At 41.8% G+C, this 21,390-nt stretch overlaps 1 protein-coding gene across 2 annotated transcripts; it reads left to right on the forward strand.

The window, feature by feature from the left end:
* The first annotated feature begins 449 nt into the window (after positions 1–449).
* Positions 450–19,985, forward strand: anln2 (anillin, actin binding protein 2). Of its 2 annotated transcripts, XM_084555333.1 has the most exons (24): positions 450–811; positions 1,599–1,698; positions 1,802–1,972; positions 2,248–2,343; positions 2,849–3,033; positions 3,220–3,309; positions 3,626–3,718; positions 4,169–4,256; positions 8,720–9,069; positions 9,172–9,266; positions 10,475–10,604; positions 11,030–11,165; positions 11,279–11,467; positions 13,052–13,178; positions 13,274–13,322; positions 13,469–13,522; positions 13,616–13,648; positions 13,737–13,758; positions 14,123–14,235; positions 15,032–15,085; positions 15,397–15,483; positions 15,822–15,929; positions 16,585–16,766; positions 18,432–19,985. In XM_084555333.1, the coding sequence occupies exons 2-24, from the start codon at positions 1,605–1,607 to the stop codon at positions 18,592–18,594; spliced, it is 2,709 nt and encodes a 902-aa protein (XP_084411459.1). In that variant the 5' UTR covers positions 450–811; positions 1,599–1,604; the 3' UTR covers positions 18,595–19,985. The 2 variants fall into 2 exon arrangements, with proteins under 2 accessions (XP_084411459.1, XP_084411458.1); XM_084555332.1 differs by lacking the exons at positions 450–811; positions 1,599–1,698; positions 1,802–1,972; ... (2 more) ...; positions 3,220–3,309; positions 15,032–15,085 and adding an exon at positions 7,382–8,473 and having other exon boundaries at positions 3,554–3,718; positions 4,172–4,256.
* The last annotated feature ends 1,405 nt before the right edge of the window (positions 19,986–21,390 follow it).

The following is a 21,390-nucleotide window of genomic DNA, read 5'->3' on the forward strand; positions in this document are numbered from 1 at the left end:
AGCTCAGAAAAAGAGTGGTTGTTGCTCATCAGGCTGGAAAAGGTTCCAAAACCATCTCTAAAGAGTTTGGAACCATAAATAATCCACAGTCAGACAGACAGGAGGAGGAGATTTAAGACAAATCAGTCACACTGATACTTCTGCTATGACTGTTAGCCTTAAACTTTTATCATTAAGTGGCTGCCAAACATTTTAGGATCATAATAGTGCCTAAAATATGCTCACCTGTGCTATAAACCATTGCAACATACATGACAATAATACAAATAAATTAAAATCAAATAAAACAAAATAAATTCATTTTGTTTAAATAATTAAAGGAAAAAGGGGTACATTTCAATACTGAGACTGGTTACTGTGACACACTGCACAAATAGAGTGTTAAACTTATTATTAATTAATTTAATATGTTTATTTCAACGTATAACACTGTATTATCTATTATTATTACCGTCTAATTGACTAATGTGCAGTTGTTTTTATGGAAGCTGCGCAGAAACCTAGGTTTGCGTGTCTTCTTTGTCTATTACGGTAAAAGAGGCCTCGCGTTCCTGCCGTACTGACCTGGGATCAGATTTTGACTCCGCCTCCTGCCGTGTATCCACAGGCATGCAATTTAAAAAGACTGATCCCAGATCGGCGCTCCCAGCGGATATCTGCGGGACGGAGGCCGAACGCTGCGCTAACGTCAGAAGACCCGCTGAAATTCAAAGTTGGAGGAGGAGACTGAAACTCTGAAACAACACGAAGGTTGTTGTTTGCTGTCAGTTGGCGTTGACTTGTTTTACACCTGAAGTTTCCTTCTTCTCAGGTAAGAGATTCTCACAACAAGTTGCAAACAAACTCGACCTTTACGAGACAGTTTGCTGTTGCTAACGTTTAGCTCGGGACGCTAACTGTAAGCTAGGCTAACGGTAAGTTTGCAAACTTGACGTTAGCTCAAAACGAGCTAGCTAGAGAGCTAGCTCAAGTGGCAGTGTTGCTAACGTTAGCTTGCAAATGTTTAACATTTACTAGTCAAGTGACCGGTTGTCGACGTTTGGAGTTAAAGAAAATTAGCTAACTATGACAGAGCGGTCGCTATTTTATGCTACGTTAATAAGAAAACGCTGTTTATTTAGCATACAAGCTAGCGCAACTAGCTAGCTGTGAATGCTTCAGTTGACCCAAGCTTAAACTTAACGCTCATAAACAGGGCGTTGTCATTCTATTTTATGATAATACTTAAGAATTACAGTAAAATATTAAAGTTTTAGGTATTTTTAGCATAATAATTTGGAATAGCTTAACTTCTGTGTTAATTTATCTTAATATTGTGACGTAATCTTCCAGGTCACAAAGTCTAATTCCTGATTTGTAGCTCACTGGACATTTTAATGAAAACAGAAGTAAACTAGAAAACATTATTTGATGTTTTACTGAACTGAATTTAACCTAGAGAGTCAAGAAATCATAGAAATTACAAAAACCTGTGAGATTCCTAGTTATTTAATCTCCTTGGTAAACTCTCAATTATTATTATTTGTTGTTGTTAGAAGTTTTTCTGTCAATAACGGTGACGGTTGACCTCTTGAAGTAATGTCTCTGTGTCCCTGCAGCTAAAAATGGAAGCCGATGAAGAAAGCGGAGGCAATGTCAACATGAAGAGACAGAGAGCGCCTCTGTCCGACTCAGAGGACAATATCTTCTCAGTGCCGGGTATGTTTGTCTGTCATGTCTCTATGAATACGGAATATGCACATATTTATCTGCCTTTGCTCTTGTTTATGTTTGTAACTGTTTTTTCAATCCGACGTCTCAGAGAACAACAATGGCCAGAAGCGGCGGCGTCTGGAGACGGCCGGTCAGGAGAACCGTAGTCCTGAGCCGTCCTCTCACTCTGGACGTCTGGCTGAGCTGCAGGCGAAACCAGACACGCCGATGGTTCCCTCGGTCCGGTCACGAGTCCAGCAGCTCACCCAGAGACGAGAGGGTAATTACTGTCATTGTGTCCATCCACTTGACAAACTGTATATGGATTCAGCAAAACCCAAACGCCATAATCTTCTAAATCATTGCAGTTCTGTGTGAAAAAGTGTGCTACTCTGTATTTAGTTTGTGCCGTTTAAGATTGTGGCATGTCACGACGGATCAAAAGTCAAGCTGGATTAGCCGCATTCAAGATGAGCTTAGACACTTTGTCAAGCTGTTGAGCGATCTGTGCCAGAGTGACGCTGTGGGAGCTGAATGATTACTGTTGTTTTTTAGGAGGAGCTCCTCCAACCCAGCGGTGCGTCTCGGATCCCGGAGGCGACAGCCCATCAGTCAGCCTCCATGACAAGGGCTTCATGGAGCCTCTGCTCGGTGAGGAATGCATGTGAACGCACAAATAGACTGAAGTCAATACACTATACTTACAGAGGAATTCAAGTCAGTCACAGATTTACCATGCCCTTGGTTTCATATGTTTGTAAAACCATGACAAAAGAAGAAACTAAAGCATTTACAGCAAGAAAAACAATATTTTAATGTGGTTTTAAATAATAGAGCTTCAGAATTTCAACAGGGATGTGCAGTGAATGTACAATGTTTAAGTATAGGAGACGTAAAAGGGCTCTAATTGGACTATCCAGTTGTGTGCAGAGTATTTCTCTCTCTAGATTGGTTTAAACACATGCTAAGCTAGGCTAGGCTAACACTGCCATGGGGATGGATATTTGGAATACCACCTCAACCTAATTTCAGATGAGAAGATGCAAGTCTGTGATTTTTATGGTTCCTTGTCTGCACCGCCTTAAAGATCAAATAATATTCCTGCAGTTGTGAGTTATAAAAGTCCTTCTCCACAAATGTGTTTTCTGTCTTTAAGGTGAGAGAGAATTCAATCAGCGTATGGAGCGTTTCAAAGCGCCGGTCTTCCAGCTGAGCCCCAGCACCACGCCGAGCCACGCCGACCCCTGCCCTCGGACCCGCTCCGACTTTGTGAGCAACATTCATGAGAAACTCCAGGGCACGACAACGCCCAGCTCCAAGCAGGCGTCCCGTATGCGGCAGGTTGGTTCACCAGCATTTATCACTGAAATAAAAACATGTACTTAGGAGGAGAACTTAAAAGACTGTAGATATGACATGGATTATTTATCAAATACTCCTCAGTGGGTCTTTGTTAATTGTTTTTAAACTTAAATTACTGTCGGCTGCTGTTCAGCCAAAACTAACCTGATTGTTTTTACTGATCAGGAACGGGAGCAGGAGTTGAACCAGCTGCCTTTCCAGCCAATCAGTGAGAACGCCTGGCTGAAAAGAAGCAGCTCTGATTCCTCAATACAGGCGAGTTTAAAAACAATCAGTTGTATTGATTAAAAAATAATAAATTATAATTATTTTTGTATAGGAGACAGTTTCATACTTGGGTCACCATTAGTTTCACAAATGTTAAAAAAGGCCCAGATTCAGACCGTCATTAACATCCATCCTCACTGATCTGGTCTCTAGTGTCCAGGTTAAACAGGTCCAGGTGTGAACCTGGAGTTTAACTCATTCATTCAACCATTATTCAGTCTCTGCGTGTCTTCATAGTTTAACTTCTTTCTAAATCGTTTGAGTTGTTTTTTCTTTAAATGTCATTTTGTATAAACGTTGGCAGGGAAGGAGCCCGGCTTGCTCCTCATCTCCCTCCTTCTCCTGGGCTCATAGATCTAACAGGAGACATCAGTGGCCTCCCAAACCGACCTGGGACGTGAGTCAGTGATTAAACAATAATTTAAAAAAAAAACACTGTGCACTGTCTGGTGTTTTATGTGACTCTCAAAAATGTAGGCAGTGGGAAAGTGAATTTCCCCTCATTTCCGTGGTTTAGTACCTCTGCCTCAGTCTGCGGTGTGGTTTATAGGAGGACAGGGGCTGTTAAGTGAAACACGAGGGTGGAATCTGTTGTGTCATTGTGGACTTTTTATTTTTCTCACCTGGTTAAGATCACTATCTTATCTCTGTCAGGCATCTGAGTGATTCATGTCACTGGTTTCTTGGTATACTGCATATAGAGGTGGTTTTACTTTTTATTATAATCAATATTAGATATTTTTTGTTCTTTCTTTTTATTTTTTCTGCTTTCAGTTGCTAACATGGACCTTTCACTACTTTTTTTTTTTTTTCTTACATCCTTGTCTTGTTGTTCTTGAACGTCCAGCAGGTTCACGGTGATGCTGAGATGAAAGATGGCAGCCTCACCGATGCTCCTTCATCAGGTGCAGAGAAGACTTCTGTAAATATCACAGGTAAGGCCACAGACGACTGCAGGACACAGACACCGTCCGGCCTCGCTCTGTAACAACGCCACCCAACCTCTAGTCGTCTTTTATTTTTTTTTTTTTTAGCAGTCGGGTTAAGTTTTGTTTCCACTTCCTGCCTCACTTTCAACAATGGCGACTGAAACGTTCGCCGTAATGTCGCCGAAGACGAGTCGTACAAATGTTTGTATCTCTGAACCTCCTCAGTTAACCTTTCCTCCATGTGTTCCATCTTTATTGATCCAAAACAATCACTTAGAAAATGGAGGAGATGGAGAAGCAGTCTGAAATACAAAAGCAGAAACGCACAACTGCGAAGAGGACCAATCGCAGCTCTTGCGGCGATGCGTAGTTACATTTCTGGGGAGGTGCACGTCAGTTATGGCGCTAGGGTCTGGGTTAGGGCAAAAATCATAATCACGATTATTAAAGACGATTACCCGTTGATTTGAGAACAAGCATTTATTGAACTTTTAACTCTGGTTTTTCCTTCTAACACGGTAAGTTTGAACTGAAAAACAAGAAAAATACAAATAAGAGAAAAATATTTTGATAAAACAAATTCAATAATATTTAAAAATAAAAAATAAATACTACCCCAGACTTGAAGTACTACATACTGAAACAGAATTACTCGTCTTTACCATTTTATAAAAAAAAAAAAACAACAACAACAACTCTAACTATGGTGTAATTAGGGCTGGGCGATATGGCTGAAAAATGTATCACGATATAAGTGTTTCATATCAGTCGATATCGATAATTATTGATTCGTTTTTTAACCTTCTACCCAGACTTCTCAACTGTGCTGAACTGCATCCGTTATTTCTTTATATATCTTTGATGTTTTGTCGTATGGCTCTGCTGCCGTGTTCCTCCAGATCAGATGTTGCGCTAGACTTTTTCGTTGTCTGTCACTTTGACTGACAGGTTCATAAAAATCCCGTCATAACACATTTTTACCCGTCACTTTAATTTTTTTAAAATGATAACAATGACATATTCAATAGCATTTAATTTTCATTCATTTTTAATTCATATTCAGTAGCGGTGGAAAAAAGGATTCGGCTCATCTAACCTGCAAACTAAGACACTCAGACGCTCACTCACTTAAGCACAATACGCAGAGAAACGAAACTTAACCGACTCATAACGGCTGCTCGTGGATCCCTTAACCGAGTCAGCAGCCACTCACTCGGCCGGCAGATAAACGAAACTTAACCGACTACTAATCAAGAGACAAGAGACAATTAATATGCTCACTTGCCACCAAGTTAGCAGACAACATCGGTCTGACTCTTGTCAGACTTAAAATAACCAAAATATTGCCAAACTGGTGACGTGACCTTTCCTTTTTTATCTACAATTTCCTCTCACGCTGTCACATATTCTCCTTTCACTCCACGCCGTTCTTTTTTTTGTTGTTGATGCCACCAACCTGGCTTAGCTGGGCCGTGATAGGTCGAGAGGCTAAAGCCCTTCCTCTGCCTACATCCCCCAGAATGACTTGCAGATTCTGGCTCGGGGTTTTCTTCCTATTTTTTTCTAACGGAGTTCGAGTTAAATTATCGAACATTCTATCGAACGTATTTTCTATTGATATCGATCACGTGTCTATCGCGACATATATCGTTATCGTTTTATCGCCCAGCCCTAGGTTAAATAAATTGGTCGTGTTCCCTTCAGGTGCAGACACGGTTGCGTGTAGGGTTACCAACGCCCTGAAAAATAAGTAAGGGACACCTCATTGGCAGAACCGGCCGACTCGATTGGGTTCACCCTTTCTGGTGTGGTGATTTTTTTTTTAGCCCTTATATGTGTGTGAAATTATTTTTTAACTATTTGACTCGAACCTGAATTGAATTAGATGCATATTTTTGAGTGACATGAACACATGGAAAACAAATTATTATTCAACAATTTATTTTTAATACAAAATTCGCCTGGGAATAAGTTTACCATAAATGTTCATATAAAGCGTCCTGTTATTCATTTGCATTTTACACACTAGTTTTGATTCTCACGGTGATATGGGACAAAGTGCGTCCTGTTTCAGCTCAATACGGGACGCGTACTTTTGTTTCTAAATACGGGACGATTCCGTTTGTCAAGGGACGGTTGTCAACCCTACTCGCTTGACATATCTTGTTCCGAGTCAGACTCCTCAAAACCGAAGTGTTTCCACACCACAGAATTTGCTTTACCGTTCTGACGGACCAAAAGCATCTTCTACACTTTTTTTATTTTTTCTTCCCAAACACCCACTGGCAATACGCACTGTCGTGGCTGAAAGCGAACATTTCCAGGCGGGGGCGGGCCAGGGCGGAGTGCACAGGTGGAGATGGAGGGGTTCGCTGCATTTACCACACAAGACAGAATGATCGTTTTATTGCGATTATCTTGTTTTCATGATCGAGGGAAGCCAAAATCGAAATTCAACTAATCGCCCAGCCCTAGTCTGGGTAGGAGTCTGCTCTGTCGCCGTAGCTTCTGCGTCAACTTAACACAGAATCTATTAATCAAATCCACACATTTTCTTTCCATAGTTGTTGAATTAAATCAGCTGAAGACGAACTAAAGCTTGTGTAAACGCATGAATCAGGAACTGATGTCCTGATGTTATTATTATTGTTGACAGGGTTCCTATCAGTCCAACTCGCTTTGTATTTATGTAATTTGAAACCTTTCACACGGGTTAATCTGCCAAGAGACAGCAGGACCTGGATGTCCTAATCGGTACCCGGTGATCGGTATTGGGGCTTCTGATCAGGATCAGGCTTCATTCAAACACGATCTTTGGTAGTTTTTTATTCTAGGTTTGCCATGAACAAAAAACACGGCTCTGCAGCATCTAAGCTGCCAAAAGAACGAATCCTACTACGACTACAAAGTGGACACACGTTTGTTTTTGATCAGAAGCAGCATGAGTCTGAGCACGGTGACCAGGTGGGGATAGAGAGAATTTTAGTTCTACTTTGATTGGAAACGACAAGATCAGCTACTGAAATTTAAAGAATTAGATAAATAAGATCATTTCCCGTATCTACTCTGTAGTTTATCAACTCTCAAGCTTGATTATCTGGTGATAAGATTTAAGACTCCTCTTTCAACAGGTGAAGCTCCTGCAGCATCTGTGGAGCATAAAAGCTCAAACGAAGGACAGGAAATAAAAGCTGCTCATGGTGAAGGAGTCGGGGAGGAGAAGGAGCACAAGGCTTCAGACTCCCAGCAACCAAAGACTGTACTGCAGTTGTCTTTTAGCGAGGACCATAGTTTCTCCAGAGCAGCTTTCAGCGAGGATCAGAATGTGTCAGAGCTGCCCACGGCCGACGAGCAGAGTTTCTTAGAAGAAACTTTTCCAGAAGAGTCAAAACAAAAGAGTGAGGTTTCAAACATAAGTGAAGAGGACAGGTCTGAGTCGTGTTCCTTAGAAGAATATGAAAAGATTGACTCGTCTTCATATAGCGAAGGGGAGATAGAGCCTTCGACAGATGAAGAGTTGAAGATGTGGAGATATCCTGAAGGCAAGACATGTAAGGACCAAGAGATGTGTATTAAAGAGGAGGAAGGAGCTTCAAGCAGAGTGGATGAAACGGAAGGAGGCGACTTTATTCACCTTAAAGAACCTGCTGACATCCGGGACGGTGGATGTTCTTCACCTGCTGATGTCTCTGATGAAGTTGCTGGTGTTTCTGAAATACAAGAAGATGAGAAACCTCAACCAGAAGAGGATGAAAGTCTTTTAGATGACAAGTCTACGTTCAACAGAGACCAAGGGAACACAGGGTTTTCTGAAGTATGTCAGGATGAAATACCCACAGGAGAAACAGATGTTTTCACAATAAAACAAGAACAGAAAGGGATGGAAGGAAGCCCTCGTAATGAGGATGTATTTGATCGGTCAAACGAGAGCCAGACTGTCGTCCCAGAAGAAGACATGGATCTAGAGTCGGCCGGCACAGATTCAAACCTCGAGGGAAATAATGAAGATGCTCAGGTGGATTTATCCGATGTCACCGACGGCGCTCAGAGTTCAGCTGAGTACCCGGAGGTGGGCCGAGATTCAGGAGAGAGAAAGCAGGACATTTTAGAAGTAAGTGACAAGGCAGAGGGAGGAGAGAGCTCAAAGAAAGTCACCTTCATCCTGGAGCCTGAGCTCATCGATAGCCCAACACTGTCTGAGGCCACGGAGTCAAGTCTGTCAGGTGAGACCAGTCTGAAGATGAGAGCACCTGGGATGACACGAAACATCTGGGTGGAGAGGAGACACTGATCACTGGTGGAATGAAGACACTGGGTTTAGTCACATTTTCTTCCAAACCTGCAGAAACCGAGCGTAAACACTTTGGTGGTCATCTGTCGTGGGGTTTATTTATTTGATCCACTTCTCCTGCAGGAAACCCATCAGAAAGATTCAGGTTTAATGCATTTGTAACGTTTCTTTCTCTCAGATGCTGAACTGGGCTCTCACGACGAGACCAACACGGCCGAGATGATCGACCAGATGTTCGAGGAGGTGCTGGAGTGTGCCGGAAGGATAGAGGAGGAGAGACGGGACAATGACGACGACGCCGAGGATCGTGACAGCGGCATCGGCGTCTGCTCCGGAGACAAAGACAAGATGGATACGGAGTCAGAGAAGGAGAAAAGTGAAGAGGATGAAGAGGTCAAAGAAGAAGAGGAGGAAGAGTGTGATGAGAGTAAGAAGCTGGAAAACAACGGAGATGAGCTGCTGACGTTTCCTCCCTGTGGCATCCTGTCTCCTCTCAGCAAGTCTGTGGAGGCTGTGGTTACCCCGCTGGTGAGAGTCATTCATACCCAGGCACATTTAACTTTTTTGGTTTGATTTATTTTAAAAAATAAAATAGGTTTTATAACATCTGTGCGAATATTCAACCAACAGCGACTGGCAGCGAGTCAGGAGTCCAATCCTCCATCTTTGCTCCTGACTCCAGAAGAGAGCAGCACTCCTCCACCTGAATCTGCTCCTCTCTACAGGTAATTAAAGCCTGATGGGGTTTACTGTTTATCTGTCACATGGTTCAATCAGCCAAGAGAAGAGCAGGAACTAAAACAACCTGGTTGAAATAAAATCACAATTACTGACGTAGATAAAGATAAAGTGTCTTTATTAGGGATGTCCCAATCCAGGCATCCTCCTTCTCCATCTTCTTCCTCCTCCTCCTCCATCGTCTTTCTCCTTCTCCTCGTCCTCCTCCTTCTTCTTCGTTCTCCTCCATCTGCTTCTTCCTCCTCTTTCTTCTCATCCTCACCCTCATCCTCCTTCTTTTTCTTTCTCCTTATCCTCCTCCTTCTTCTTTTTCCTTGTTCTTCCTGTTCTCTTTCCTCTTCCTCCTCCTCCTCCTTCTTTCTCCTCCTCCTTCTTCTTCCTCCTCCTCTTTCTCCTTCTTTCTCCTCCTCCTTCTTCTTCCTCCTCCTCCTCCTCTTTCTTTCTCATCCTACTTCTTCTTCCTCCTCCTTCTTCTCCTTCTTCCTCGTCCTTCCTCCTCCTCCTCCATTGTCTTTCTCCTTCTCCTCGTCCTCCTCCTTCCTTCTTCTTCTTTCTCTTCCATCTGCTTCTTCCTCCTCTTTCTTCTCATCCTCACCCTCATCCTCCTCATTTTTCTTTCTCATCCTCCTTCTTTTTCTTTCTCCGCCCCATCCTCCTCCTCCTTTCTCATCCTCCTCCTACTTTTTCACCTTCTTCTTTCTCCTCATCCTCTTCCTTCTTCTTTTTCCTTTTTCTTCCTGTCCTCCTTCCTCTTCGTCCTCCTCCTTCTTCTTCTTCCTCCTCTTTCTTTCTCATCCTCCTATTTCTTCTTCTTCCTCCTCCTTCCTTCTCCTTCCTCCTCCTCCTTCTCCTCCTCCTTCTCCTTGTGATAAACCGACTTTGCATTAGCATGTTATTAATCTTGATGCCCTTGTTTCTGTTTTTGCGGAGGTGAATTGAAACAAAAGAACCAGACAGATTCAATCAACCAATGACTCAGAAACTTCCCCAAACAAAAATAAACCCCTGAGTTCTATTCTGTCTCTACCATCTGACCATCACACGCTTAAAAATATTTTCTCAAAAGCCTGACTTAAAAAATAGCATCTCATAAACTAAACAGTTAAAATATACAGAGCGAGCAGCAGCTCTGTCTAATAATATATCACAATTTGAATATATGATGATTTAATGTTGTTTATTTTCTGTTCTCCAGCATCGACGCCTACCGCACACAGAGACAGAATAAGCCTCCCACCATTCAGAGCGTCACCCCTGGGGTTCAGAGACGAGCTGCAGAGACGTCTAAGCCTCAACCGTCTGTCAACACCAAGGAGAAAATCGCGGTGTGTTGAGAATAAATCTTTACCCATTCAGTCAATTGAAGATGTTCACTTTTTTTCTACATTCTGGTTTCTGTTTCACTGCTTTTTTTTCTCCTTCCAAACAAGAGTAGACCAGTTCTACCCCAAAGAATAGAATAATAGTCGGTGATAGTGATAATAATAATAGATTTCATCAAGAGATTCAACCTGTTCTTGTCCATCTAGTCCTTATTTGATCATATATCAAATATGAAAGGGGGAGAAAACAGTGAAATCATTCAGTTCAGAACAAAGGTTTCAGAAATCTCTTTTAAGTGGTTGCTGGAGTCTACATATTAATAGAAAGATTATGATTGCTTCTAGAAAAGATTACCCTGACATCTTTTGAAGTTAATCTAGTTCAAATATTAATATTAACCCATGGTGCTGGTGCTGTCTCTGTCCAGGCTCTCAATGAAGAAGCGGTGAAGCTGCAGACCGTGATCAACCAAACCCTTCAGGCTCTCAGCTGCTGCACCGATGAGGACCACGGCCGAGGATCGCTGGAGGAGGCTGAAGCTGAGAAACTGCTGCTGGTCTCCTGTACGTTCAACACGGGGCGTTTAATAGATCATAAACCACGTTCACACTCTGATCTGTGTTAGATTTGTATTAAATAAACATCACTACTTTACGGTTTATTTGTCTGTTTTCAGGTGAGAAACGCTCGGCCCTGCTGGCAGAGGTGGCCAGACTGAGGGAGGAGAGGAGCTCCGAGTCTGGAGAGGCAGCGGTGGAGGATAAGGAGTATGTTTCCCAGCAGCCCTGCAGAGGAACCGTCGCTATCACCAACATCCAGCTGCCTCTCAAGGTGGAATTTGTCTGCTCCTCACACGGCCGTGCAGGTAACACATCGAGGACACATTTTTATGTTTTTAATTGTCTCATACTTAACGTTAGGGATGTCCCGATCGATATAGGGGTCGATCCAGGCATTTTAAAATTGATTTTGGGTTTCAGTCGAGTCTGATCTTTTGTAGTTATTTGGTTTAGATCTGACATAAACCAAAACCACGTCACTACAGGGTTAAAACGTCTTCTTCTGCTTTTAATGGTGGTTGGCGTCAAAACTAAGAAGAAGAAGAATCGTGTGACTAAACAAATAAGTAACTAGTGTAATGTGGTAGTAGTTGATCATCTAAACAGAACAACAACAAACACTGAACGTTTAAAAGAAGAGAAAAGTTTCCTGGAGACAGCGTCAAGGAGAAACATCTTCCAGAGAGGGTTAGGGAGTTTATGGCAGCGTTGGATGACCAGAACATTTCTGGAGTAGAGAACACAAGGTACCAGCTACCCTCTCCACACTACATTAACTTTGACTGAAAGATTTATTGGACTGAATCCAGTCCACTCTAGGAGAAGACAAGGAAGACAAGGACAGACTTTAGGAAGACACAGGAGACCAACTCTAGGAGAAGACAAGGAAGACAAGGACAGACTTTAGGAAGACACAGGAGACCAACTCTAGGAGAAGACAAGGAAGACAAGGACAGACTTTAGGACGCTACAGGAGACCAACTCTAGGAGAAGACAAGGAAGACAAGGACAGACTTTAGGAAGACACAGGAGACCAACTCTAGGAGAAGACAAGGAAGACAAGGACAGACTTTAGGAAGCTACAGGAGACCAACTCTAGGAGAAGACAAGGAAGACAAGGACAGACTTTAGGAAGCTACAGGAGACCAACTCTAGGAGAAGACAAGGACAGACTTTAGGACGCTACAGGAGACCAACTCTAGGAGAAGACAAGGAAGACAAGGACAGACTTTAGGAAGCTACAGGAGACCAACTCTAGGAGAAGATAAGGAAGACTAGGACAGACTTTAGGACGCTAAAGGAGACCAACTCTAGGAGAAGACAAGGAAGACAAGGACAGACTTTAGGAAGCTACAGGAGACCAACTCTAGGAGAAGACAAGGAAGACAAGGACAGACTTTAGGAAGCTACAGGAGACCAACTCTAGGGGAAGACAAGGAAGACAAGGACAGACTTTAGGAAGCTACAGGAGACCAACTCTAGGAGAAGACAAGGAAGACAAGGACAGACTTTAGGAAGACACAGGAGACCAACTCTAGGAGAAGACAAGGAAGACAAGGACAGACTTTAGGAAGACACAGGAGACCAACTCTAGGAGAAGACAAGGAAGACAAGGATAGACTTTAGGAAGCTACAGGAGACCAACTCTAGGAGAAGACAAGGAAGACAAGGACAGACTTTAGGAAGCTACAGGAGACCAACTCTAGATAATTTTTGATATTTAAGATCAGATCGTGACTTGGATCGGATGATAATGAATATTAAAAGATTGGTATCGGATTGGGGAACAAAAAAACTTGATCAGGACATTCCTTCTTAATGTGCTGATGCATCTCTGAAGTTATCGGTAATGACATTGGCTTTAATAGACATGTTTGTTGCCCGTTTAGGTCGACCAAGTCACTACTTCTTCGTCCTGATCCGCTACGGGCCCTGCAACATCGTCGCCACCCCGCTGGCCACAGCCGCCGACGCTCAGAACGGAGACACCATCTCCTTCCCCACGTCTGTCACTCTGTAAGCTGCATTTCTTGGGATTCTCCAGATGGATTTTGCTTTCTTGTTTTGGAAAAACACACTGAACTGCGTCCTTTGTGTCCTTGATACTTTAGGAGGGATATTCGCTCAACCTTTGAGATCGATGTGGAGGTCTACAGCCTGGTGAGAACATGATCTGTAGGATCTTAAATACAAACACACAAGATGTCAACTGATGTTAAATTAGTTTTACTGCAGAAAGAATAACGTGATCAATCAACCAACAACAATTTAAACGTATTGTTGTGTCTGTTTTTGTTCCCATCTAGTCCCACACTTCGGGTAATAACTGCAGCGTGGACCGGGCCTCCACCAAGTCACGGGTAGGTGTACGATCTTCCTCCTTCCAAATTATGACCCAATGTGTATTTATCAGCCGCAACATTAATTTATTCATGCTGTCTCCACATAATCAGGTCACACCAAGAAAACTTCTCAACACAATCACAGTAAGTATCTGGTTATTATCATCTCATGCTCAAATTCAAACTATAACGTGTGTTTTTCACCTAAAACTGTTTATTTTGTTTTCTACAGAGATCCAGTAACAGTCTGACGTGTAAGTTAACTTTATTATTAATATTTTTGGGGGTATGATGGTAACTGGAATATGAAGGACTCATGCTGAATTAACTTGGTACAATCTTATTTGTTGGTTTAAGCGGAGCACGGATGTGACTCTGGAACAATATTCAGATGTAATTTTAGACTTTCTGGCTCAAGGTAGAGAGACCTACACCACTGGTCTCCATGGAGACTGCTTCCTACTTTTGTTTAAAAATAAAAATCAGATAACAGTAGTTCTTCCAGTCTTTTTTTTTTTTTTTTTCTGGTTTTAAAAGCAAACTCAAAATACCAAAAAATAACTTGAATCCTGGTTGCCATCTCTGCCTTTGCCTTCTGAATCTTTCTTTCTCCTCCAGCTGCTGCTGCTCTTCCTGCTCTCAACCCTCGTCGCTCCAGTAACTTTTGTCTGGTGGGCTCCCATAAGATCACCTTGGCCTCTCTGGGACGCAGCAAGTTCCCTCTGGATAAGGTAATTTATGGTGTTAGCCAAAATGTTTTTATTTTCTTTACGTGGCTGTGATTCAGTCGGCCAATGGTTCTACCTGAAAACAGAATAGTTTGGTGAATGACCACTGGCCATCTTATTAGGTACACTTGCTCACCTGCTCATTAATGCAAATATCTCATATATCAGCCAATCACATGGCAGCAACCCAGTGCATTTAGGTATGTAGACGTGGACAAGATGAGACGACAAATGACTTTGAACGTGACACGAACGGGCTGGTTCTAAAGAAGAGAAAATATCCAGTGAGCAGCAGTTCTCTGGGAGAAAAGTCAGGGCGAAACCAGTAAATAAGCTTGTGCCTAAGTCATGATGCACACACATAAAACAGCGCTGTTCGTGGTTCTGAAACAACAGTAGAAAGCCATTAGAGACAGCTGCTGTTAACGTAGTCTGCCCCGGCTCAAATGATGTCAGAGTTAATTTACATACAGGGCACAAAACTGTGATCCGATCTCAAGTGCTGGCTGGAGGCGCATGATGTTTGTTGTTCTGAAACAGCAGTAGAGATCCATTACAGATAGTAGTGGTTATATTTCACTTGGCACCAATGGAACCTGATGGAAACATGTCAGGATCATTTATATCCCTTTGTCTTCATTTAGTTTCTTTGAACCAATGTCTTGTTTTTTATTTCTCCAACCCTGAGCACAGAGCATCACTTTACACCACTCTGCACCGTTTCATATGTTCTACCACACGTGTCTAGGTGTGGGTGGACTCACTGGTGATGTAACATGTCTTGTCTTCCTCCACTCAGATGAAACTTGAAGGGAAAATCAGGAGGCTGCTGGGAGATGAATTTCAGGAAAAGGTTTCACTCTTTTATTTCACCACCCTGCCACCACTTCTCCACCGTCTCTTTACCTCTCAGCGTTTCCTTCTTCTGCTCTGCAAAAACTAAACTCTGCTTTCATATTTTTAACTCCTGAAAGTTAAACTCTTTCTCATTTAATATCACTAATCAAAGACAAAATTTATTTACTTCAAAACGTGGAGATTTAACTCCATAAAATGCTTAACCACAGTGATTCCTGCTCATTACTGTTCATTGAGGAGGTGAAAGCGACCACAACTGGACACAGAACAGATGAGTTTATTTTGTCCTCTTCCTCTTCTTCGTAGGTGCCTTTTCTCTCACCTCTAGAGGGCAACATCTACCTGCGACTGGAGAGCCAGGGTCACTCCAACGTCCAGCACCAAGGCTTCCTGGTCAGATTTTATTCTTTTACACAACTATGATCACAGAGCAGATTCAGGTTATGTCATTTGTGGTCAAGGTTACATGTTCTGGATGTTTATAGAGCTTCACACTGCAGGATGATGTTTGTCCAGAGAAGGAAAATTTCTCTGAATTCACACAAAAAAATCAAAGTTTAAAAAATAAAGCCTCCGTTGCATAAGCATTGCATCTAAAATCCTTTAGTTAAACTAAAATACATGCGTTCATCTATTCAAGTGTTCTTTCAATACTTTTATTATTCAGAAACAAATGAGAATGAGAGTGTTTGCAAATATTTCATTGCTTCGTTTTGGTTTTTTGTTCCCAGACGATGTTTGAGTTGATCAGTGGATTTGGGGTGTGGCATCGTCGATTTTTCGTCCTGGAGGGATGCAGCATGTACTACTGGAACCACCCGAATGACAAAGAAACCAAGGTATGGACAGACCAAAAAAAACACATCTGCCAACTAGTTTTGTAACTACGCCACAAAAAGTAGGGACACGCCAAGCTGAGGTCGGGCTATCTGTGTTTGTCAAACTAGTTTTTCTGTTGGGTCCCCTGTAATTGAAATGAAATCCAGAGAGCAGACAGAAGTCTCTTCTCCTTTTTCATCAACAACATGATCATCTAGAATGAATAAACTGTAGAACAACTAATCAGCATGATTCAGGAGAAGTCTGAAGCTCTTCCTAGCCTACCAGCTAATAATAGCTCTTCCTAGCTTCCTAGCCTCCAAGCTAATTGTAGCTCTTTCCATTTCCTAGTTTTATATGCAGACGCAGGATGTATGTGCCGCCTGGCCGTCGCCTGTCGTCTTTGTGTTGAAGTGTGCAACTTTTTTGGCTCAGACGCAGCCACCGTGTTCCATTTCCGGCAGTTCTTGGAAGTCGTTTTGGTCTTTCCCCGCTTTAAAACTCCAATCAGCTGTGTTGAGTTACTCTGCGTACTCAAAACACTGGCGACTGGAACTGAGCAGCTTATGCTGGATTTTACTTTTATTGAAATCCCTGCAACAGAAAAGAGAGAAAAACAAAAGCGTCCAAGTAGTAATTTGGTCGCTGTTTTTTTTTTTTTATTTTAATTCCCAGGAAGCAGAGGGCAGCCTGTCTCTGTCCAGCTCCAAAAGTCGGTGTGTCAGGCCCGTCAAGAGGGACTCGTGTGCTCGACCTTTCACCTTTGAGCTGGTGAACGTCCTCCCTCAGCAGCAGCAGCAGCAGCAGCAGCAGCAGCAGCAGCAGCAGCAGGACCACAGCCAGGACGTCATGGCCAAGTAAGTTTGACGAAAAACTCCCAACGCCCTGAAAAATGAGATCTTTTGGGAAGTAGATGACGTGCGAGGTGACAAATACATTATATGTCTTTCAAGGTTTAATTCAGAGCTTCAGTTTGTTTTCACGGCGCTCAGACATTTTCATTGGTCAGTGATTGGATTATATTTGGTTGGATGCTGGTTCACTTTGCTTCACTGGAGCATTTAACAGTACTGAGACCTAATCAATGAAAGTAGTCGCCTGTAAAAACAGATTTGTTGTTTGACTTTGGAGCAATACACTCCCTCACTTTTTATTTTTTTTTAGTAGCAAAGTAATAATTTAATTTTATGGTCTAAACTGCTGTTGATGTTTTTACTGTGCATATGACAAGAAACATCTTAAATCTTCATTAAGATAATATTTAGAGCAGATCTAGTGTACCTAGTGAACCTAGTGAGTGTATCTGCCACTTGTGTTGACAGTGAGTATGAAACATGTTGTTGTTCAGGCTGCGCCCAACTGATGATGTCATAGTGGGCGTTTTGACTTTTGACAGCTGATGGGGAACACCTTTAGGGACATTACTAGTTGTTGAGGATCGGCCAATCGCTGATCTGATCCTAAATAAACAAAATCATCATCTCTCTGCTACCACCTCACCAAACATCCACTATTTACTAACCGCTGTCTGAATGCTTTGTGGTGGAGTTCTACTCTGGAAAATGAAGTCAGACATGTTCAGTCATGTGAATCTTCTTCTTCTTCTTCTTTTCTTATTTTTCTCAGTTTTTTCTTCATTGTCTTCTTCTTGGTTTCTTCTTCTAATTCCGTCTTCTTACTTCTTCACGGTTTCTTCTTCTCATTTTTTTCTTCATCTTCTCGGTTTCTTCTTCCTTCTCTGTAACTTTTTTGTCCTCTATCTTATTGGTTTCTTCTTCTTCTTACATCTTCTTACTTCTTGTTTTCTTATTTTTGTCAGTTTTTTCTTCGTTGTCTTCTTCTTGGTTTCTTCCTTTTTTTTTCTTGGTTTCTTCTTCTAATTCCATCTTCTTCCTTCTTGATATCTTCTTCCGTCTTCCTTCTTCTTGGTTTCTTCTTTTGGTTTCTGCTTTGTCCTCAGTTTCTTCTTCCTTCTCGGTTTCTTCTTTGTCCTCCATCTTATTGGTTTCTTCTTCCTTCTTGGTTTCTTCTTCTTCTTACATCTTCTTACTTCTTGATGTCTTCTTCTTTCTTCTTCTCGGTTTCTTCTTCTCATTTTTTCTTCTTTGTTTCTTCTTTTATTTTTTGGTTTCAGCTTTGTCCTCAGTTTCTTCTTCCTTCTCGGTTTCTTATTTTTCTCAGTTTTTTCTTCGTTGTCTTCTTCTTGGTTTCTTCTTTTTTTTCTTGGTTTCTTCTTCTAATTCCGTCTTCTTCCTTCTTCTTGGATTCTTCTTCTCTGTTTTTTCTTCGTCATCTTCTTGGTTTCTTCTTTAGTTTCTGCTTTGTCCTCGGTTTCTTCTTTTTTCTCGGTTTCTTCTTCTGTCTTCTTCCTTCTTGGTTTCTTCTTACTTCTTTTTGGGTTTTTTTCTTCTTCTTCTTGGCACTAGCCATGTGTTGTTGTCCCAAGGTTGGTGGGAAACGCCTTTTGTGACATTACTGGTTGGGTTGAGTCAAGCTGGTCTAACTCTTGCGTTTTATTCCAGGTGCTGGTTTTCTGCCGACACCAAGCAGGACAGACTGGACTGGATGGAGAAGCTCAACCAAGCTCTTTTGGACTTTCACACGTGGAACCAAACCCCGACAGAGAGTCAGCAGTCGAACACGTCCAGCAGCAGCGGCGGCAATCTGAGGGAGAGCATACTGTAGCAATCACAATCGATGAAGGTCAGGGTTTAGATCCAGAGCCAAATGAAACCCATTTATTTTCGGGAGATATGTTTGATTTACACGTCTATTTTTATTTTCTTGTTTTGTTAAAAACTGGAAGGATCAACACATTTATGTAGGTGAACTAATAAATGTAAAGGGAGAAGGAAATGTTAAACTAATCTAGGATTGTATTTGAAAAACACTACAAGTTATTGAAAATGTAGAATGAGCGCTAGTTAGTGTTGGATGGGAGTCTGCTTACGTTTGATCAGGGACAGAGTCGATGCCTTCAGGGTGGACGTTAGTGGAGATGTTCCTCCACTGAAGCGACAGATATTTTGACTTTGCAGTGATTAATTACTAGCCATTAAGTCAAGTAACGCAGAAAAATCCTGCACCATGAATTAAATCGTTGAAAGAGGTGAAGAATGTGTAAAAATATCAAAAATTACTTCACATCAGGCCTGAGATGTTACATGATCTCTAGTTTGTGCCTTTTTGTTTGGGTTGTGCGTCCTTCCCAGTGCCATGAAGCGTATAATTTGAGTTACTGCACATATATAAACTCTTATAATTACATTTATATATATATATATATCTAAACAAACCCATGTTTTACGGACGGGAACAACGGTGAGGTGAAGGAATGGGACGGTGGTCGCGCTGCTACGATGAATGTGGTCTGTTCTGTCTGATGTTCTGTTCTTTATCCGTGTATTTCCACCTATCAGTCTGTCACTTTGTTATAAATGTTGTTGATGTGAACTCTCGTTCTATGCACCTGACGGAAGGTACCAATAAAAAGTGAAATTACTACTAAAAAAAAACAAAAACAGATTCAAATGGGACGTTAAGTCTGTGCTTCACTGCCTCTCCTCCTCTTCTTCTTGCATATATTCATTAAGGGAATTTAAAAGTGGCCGCTGGAGCCATAGATCTGCTATACATACAGAGAGAGTCTGGCAGGAAGGCAGCTCAGGTCAGGAATGTCATGCAGGAAGTGGTCTAGAATTAGACTTCCTGTCCGTCCCATAGCTCCTCTGGGTGGAGGCGCCGCTGGGTGTTACGAGCTCAAGGTGATGACAACAACAAGGGGAGGGGGGAGCGCTTGACTCTGCTTTCAGGACGCCCCGTGTACAGCTGTGATGACCGGGCCTTATACACCCAGGGTCCTGGGAATAGTGTACAGATGTATAGGAGCAGTTTCTGGTTTTTAGTTTCACTATTCGCACGGGACCAGTTTTATCTGAGGACCTCTAATGTCAGAGGTCGTCTGTGGTCTCGTTCACAGTGACTGTGACAATTACTGGACGATATTTAAAGTCATTTTACTGTATAGTTCTGAAGAAACTTAATGACAAATTCACCTAACCTTTTGAAAAGCGTTGTCTTTTCCTTCGTTTTCCTTTGTAAAATAAAAAAAAAAACAAAAAAAACGCTCTTATTTCTCCAAACACAGATTCCACTCCACTTCATGTCTTAAGTTAATATCCTATATTTTATACCTTTACACTTTTTGACATCTTTAGCCCTATTCACATAGGACTAGTTTTACCTGGGGACCTCTGATAATTTGTAATAATCTCAGAGGTCGTCTGTGATCTTAATCCCATGTGAATTGGCCATATCCATAATTTGTAAAGTAAAAATTACCTCCCCTGTTTCTCCTAACACAGAGGTCCTGTGATAAAACTAATCCGGGCGGGGGGGGGGGGGGGGGGGGGCAAGACTTCCGTTTGATTCTCATCTTTTTTTTTGCCTCTTCAGTCAAGAATCATGAGGGATGTGCTGTAAATCAAAGTCTGGACAGACGTTAGGCTGCAAAGTGGTGATGTCGCTCGTTCACTCATTTAGACGGATGAAATCTTTAAGTCCTGCATTAATGTGTTGGGGCAGGTGGGGCTGGTTTAAATGCTGTTGGTAATTTCTTAACCGGGATAAATAGTCACAAAAATATATTTTTTATTATCCATTAGAATTTGCAAAATAACTGAAGCTGTCAGAAAATGTAAAATGTCCTCTGACGCCCAGAGGAGCGAAGTGGAAAGTAGTAGAGACAGAACTATGGATAGTAAATCAGAGTAAAACACAAAGTTTGTTTATCTCGTGTAAATGCGCCACATGAAACACAGGCGTAGGGGGTCATTTCTGAATCACAGGACGTCCTCAGGTAAAACTAGTCCCGTGTGAACAGGGCTTTTAGTTAATTTGCCGACTCAGATTATAAAATAAAATACATATTTTTAAAATTAGAACATGAGACTGTAGTCAAACTACCTGTCAGTATTTAAACCAGCTCCACCTTCACTGATATGATCAACACATTAATGCATCTCTAAGTAAAATCCAACACATCAGTATATGCTGCTGAACATCTCATCCATCCTCCGTGAATTTGTTCTTCTGATGGTTCGGAGCTTTTTTCCTCCTGTCAATTTATATACTGTTAAAAAAACAGTTTAACAACTCATCAGACTAAAGTCCAGGCATCCTCTGGTCTAATCTCCACTTCCTGTGTTTCCTCGCTGCTCTTTTCTTCTTCTTCTTCTTCTTCTCTAATCTTCTTGGTTTTCCTGATGAATTCACTGATTCCACTGATGGTCTCATTTAGAAGGAAGACATTCCTCCAGGTGAATTCTGACAAAGCTCATCTTTTACCTCATGAAGCTGAGAAACAGAGAAATCTTTGAGGAATCTAACATGCAAAAAATAGTTTTGTCATTTCATAGTTCTTACGTCTTCACAATGTTTAAACTGATACTTTCTAATTAGGTTTAAACAGGTGATCAATCA

The sequence above is a fragment of the Chelon labrosus genome (assembly GCF_963514085.1).
Source record: "Chelon labrosus genome assembly, chromosome: 11".
NCBI lineage: Eukaryota > Metazoa > Chordata > Actinopteri > Mugiliformes > Mugilidae > Chelon > Chelon labrosus.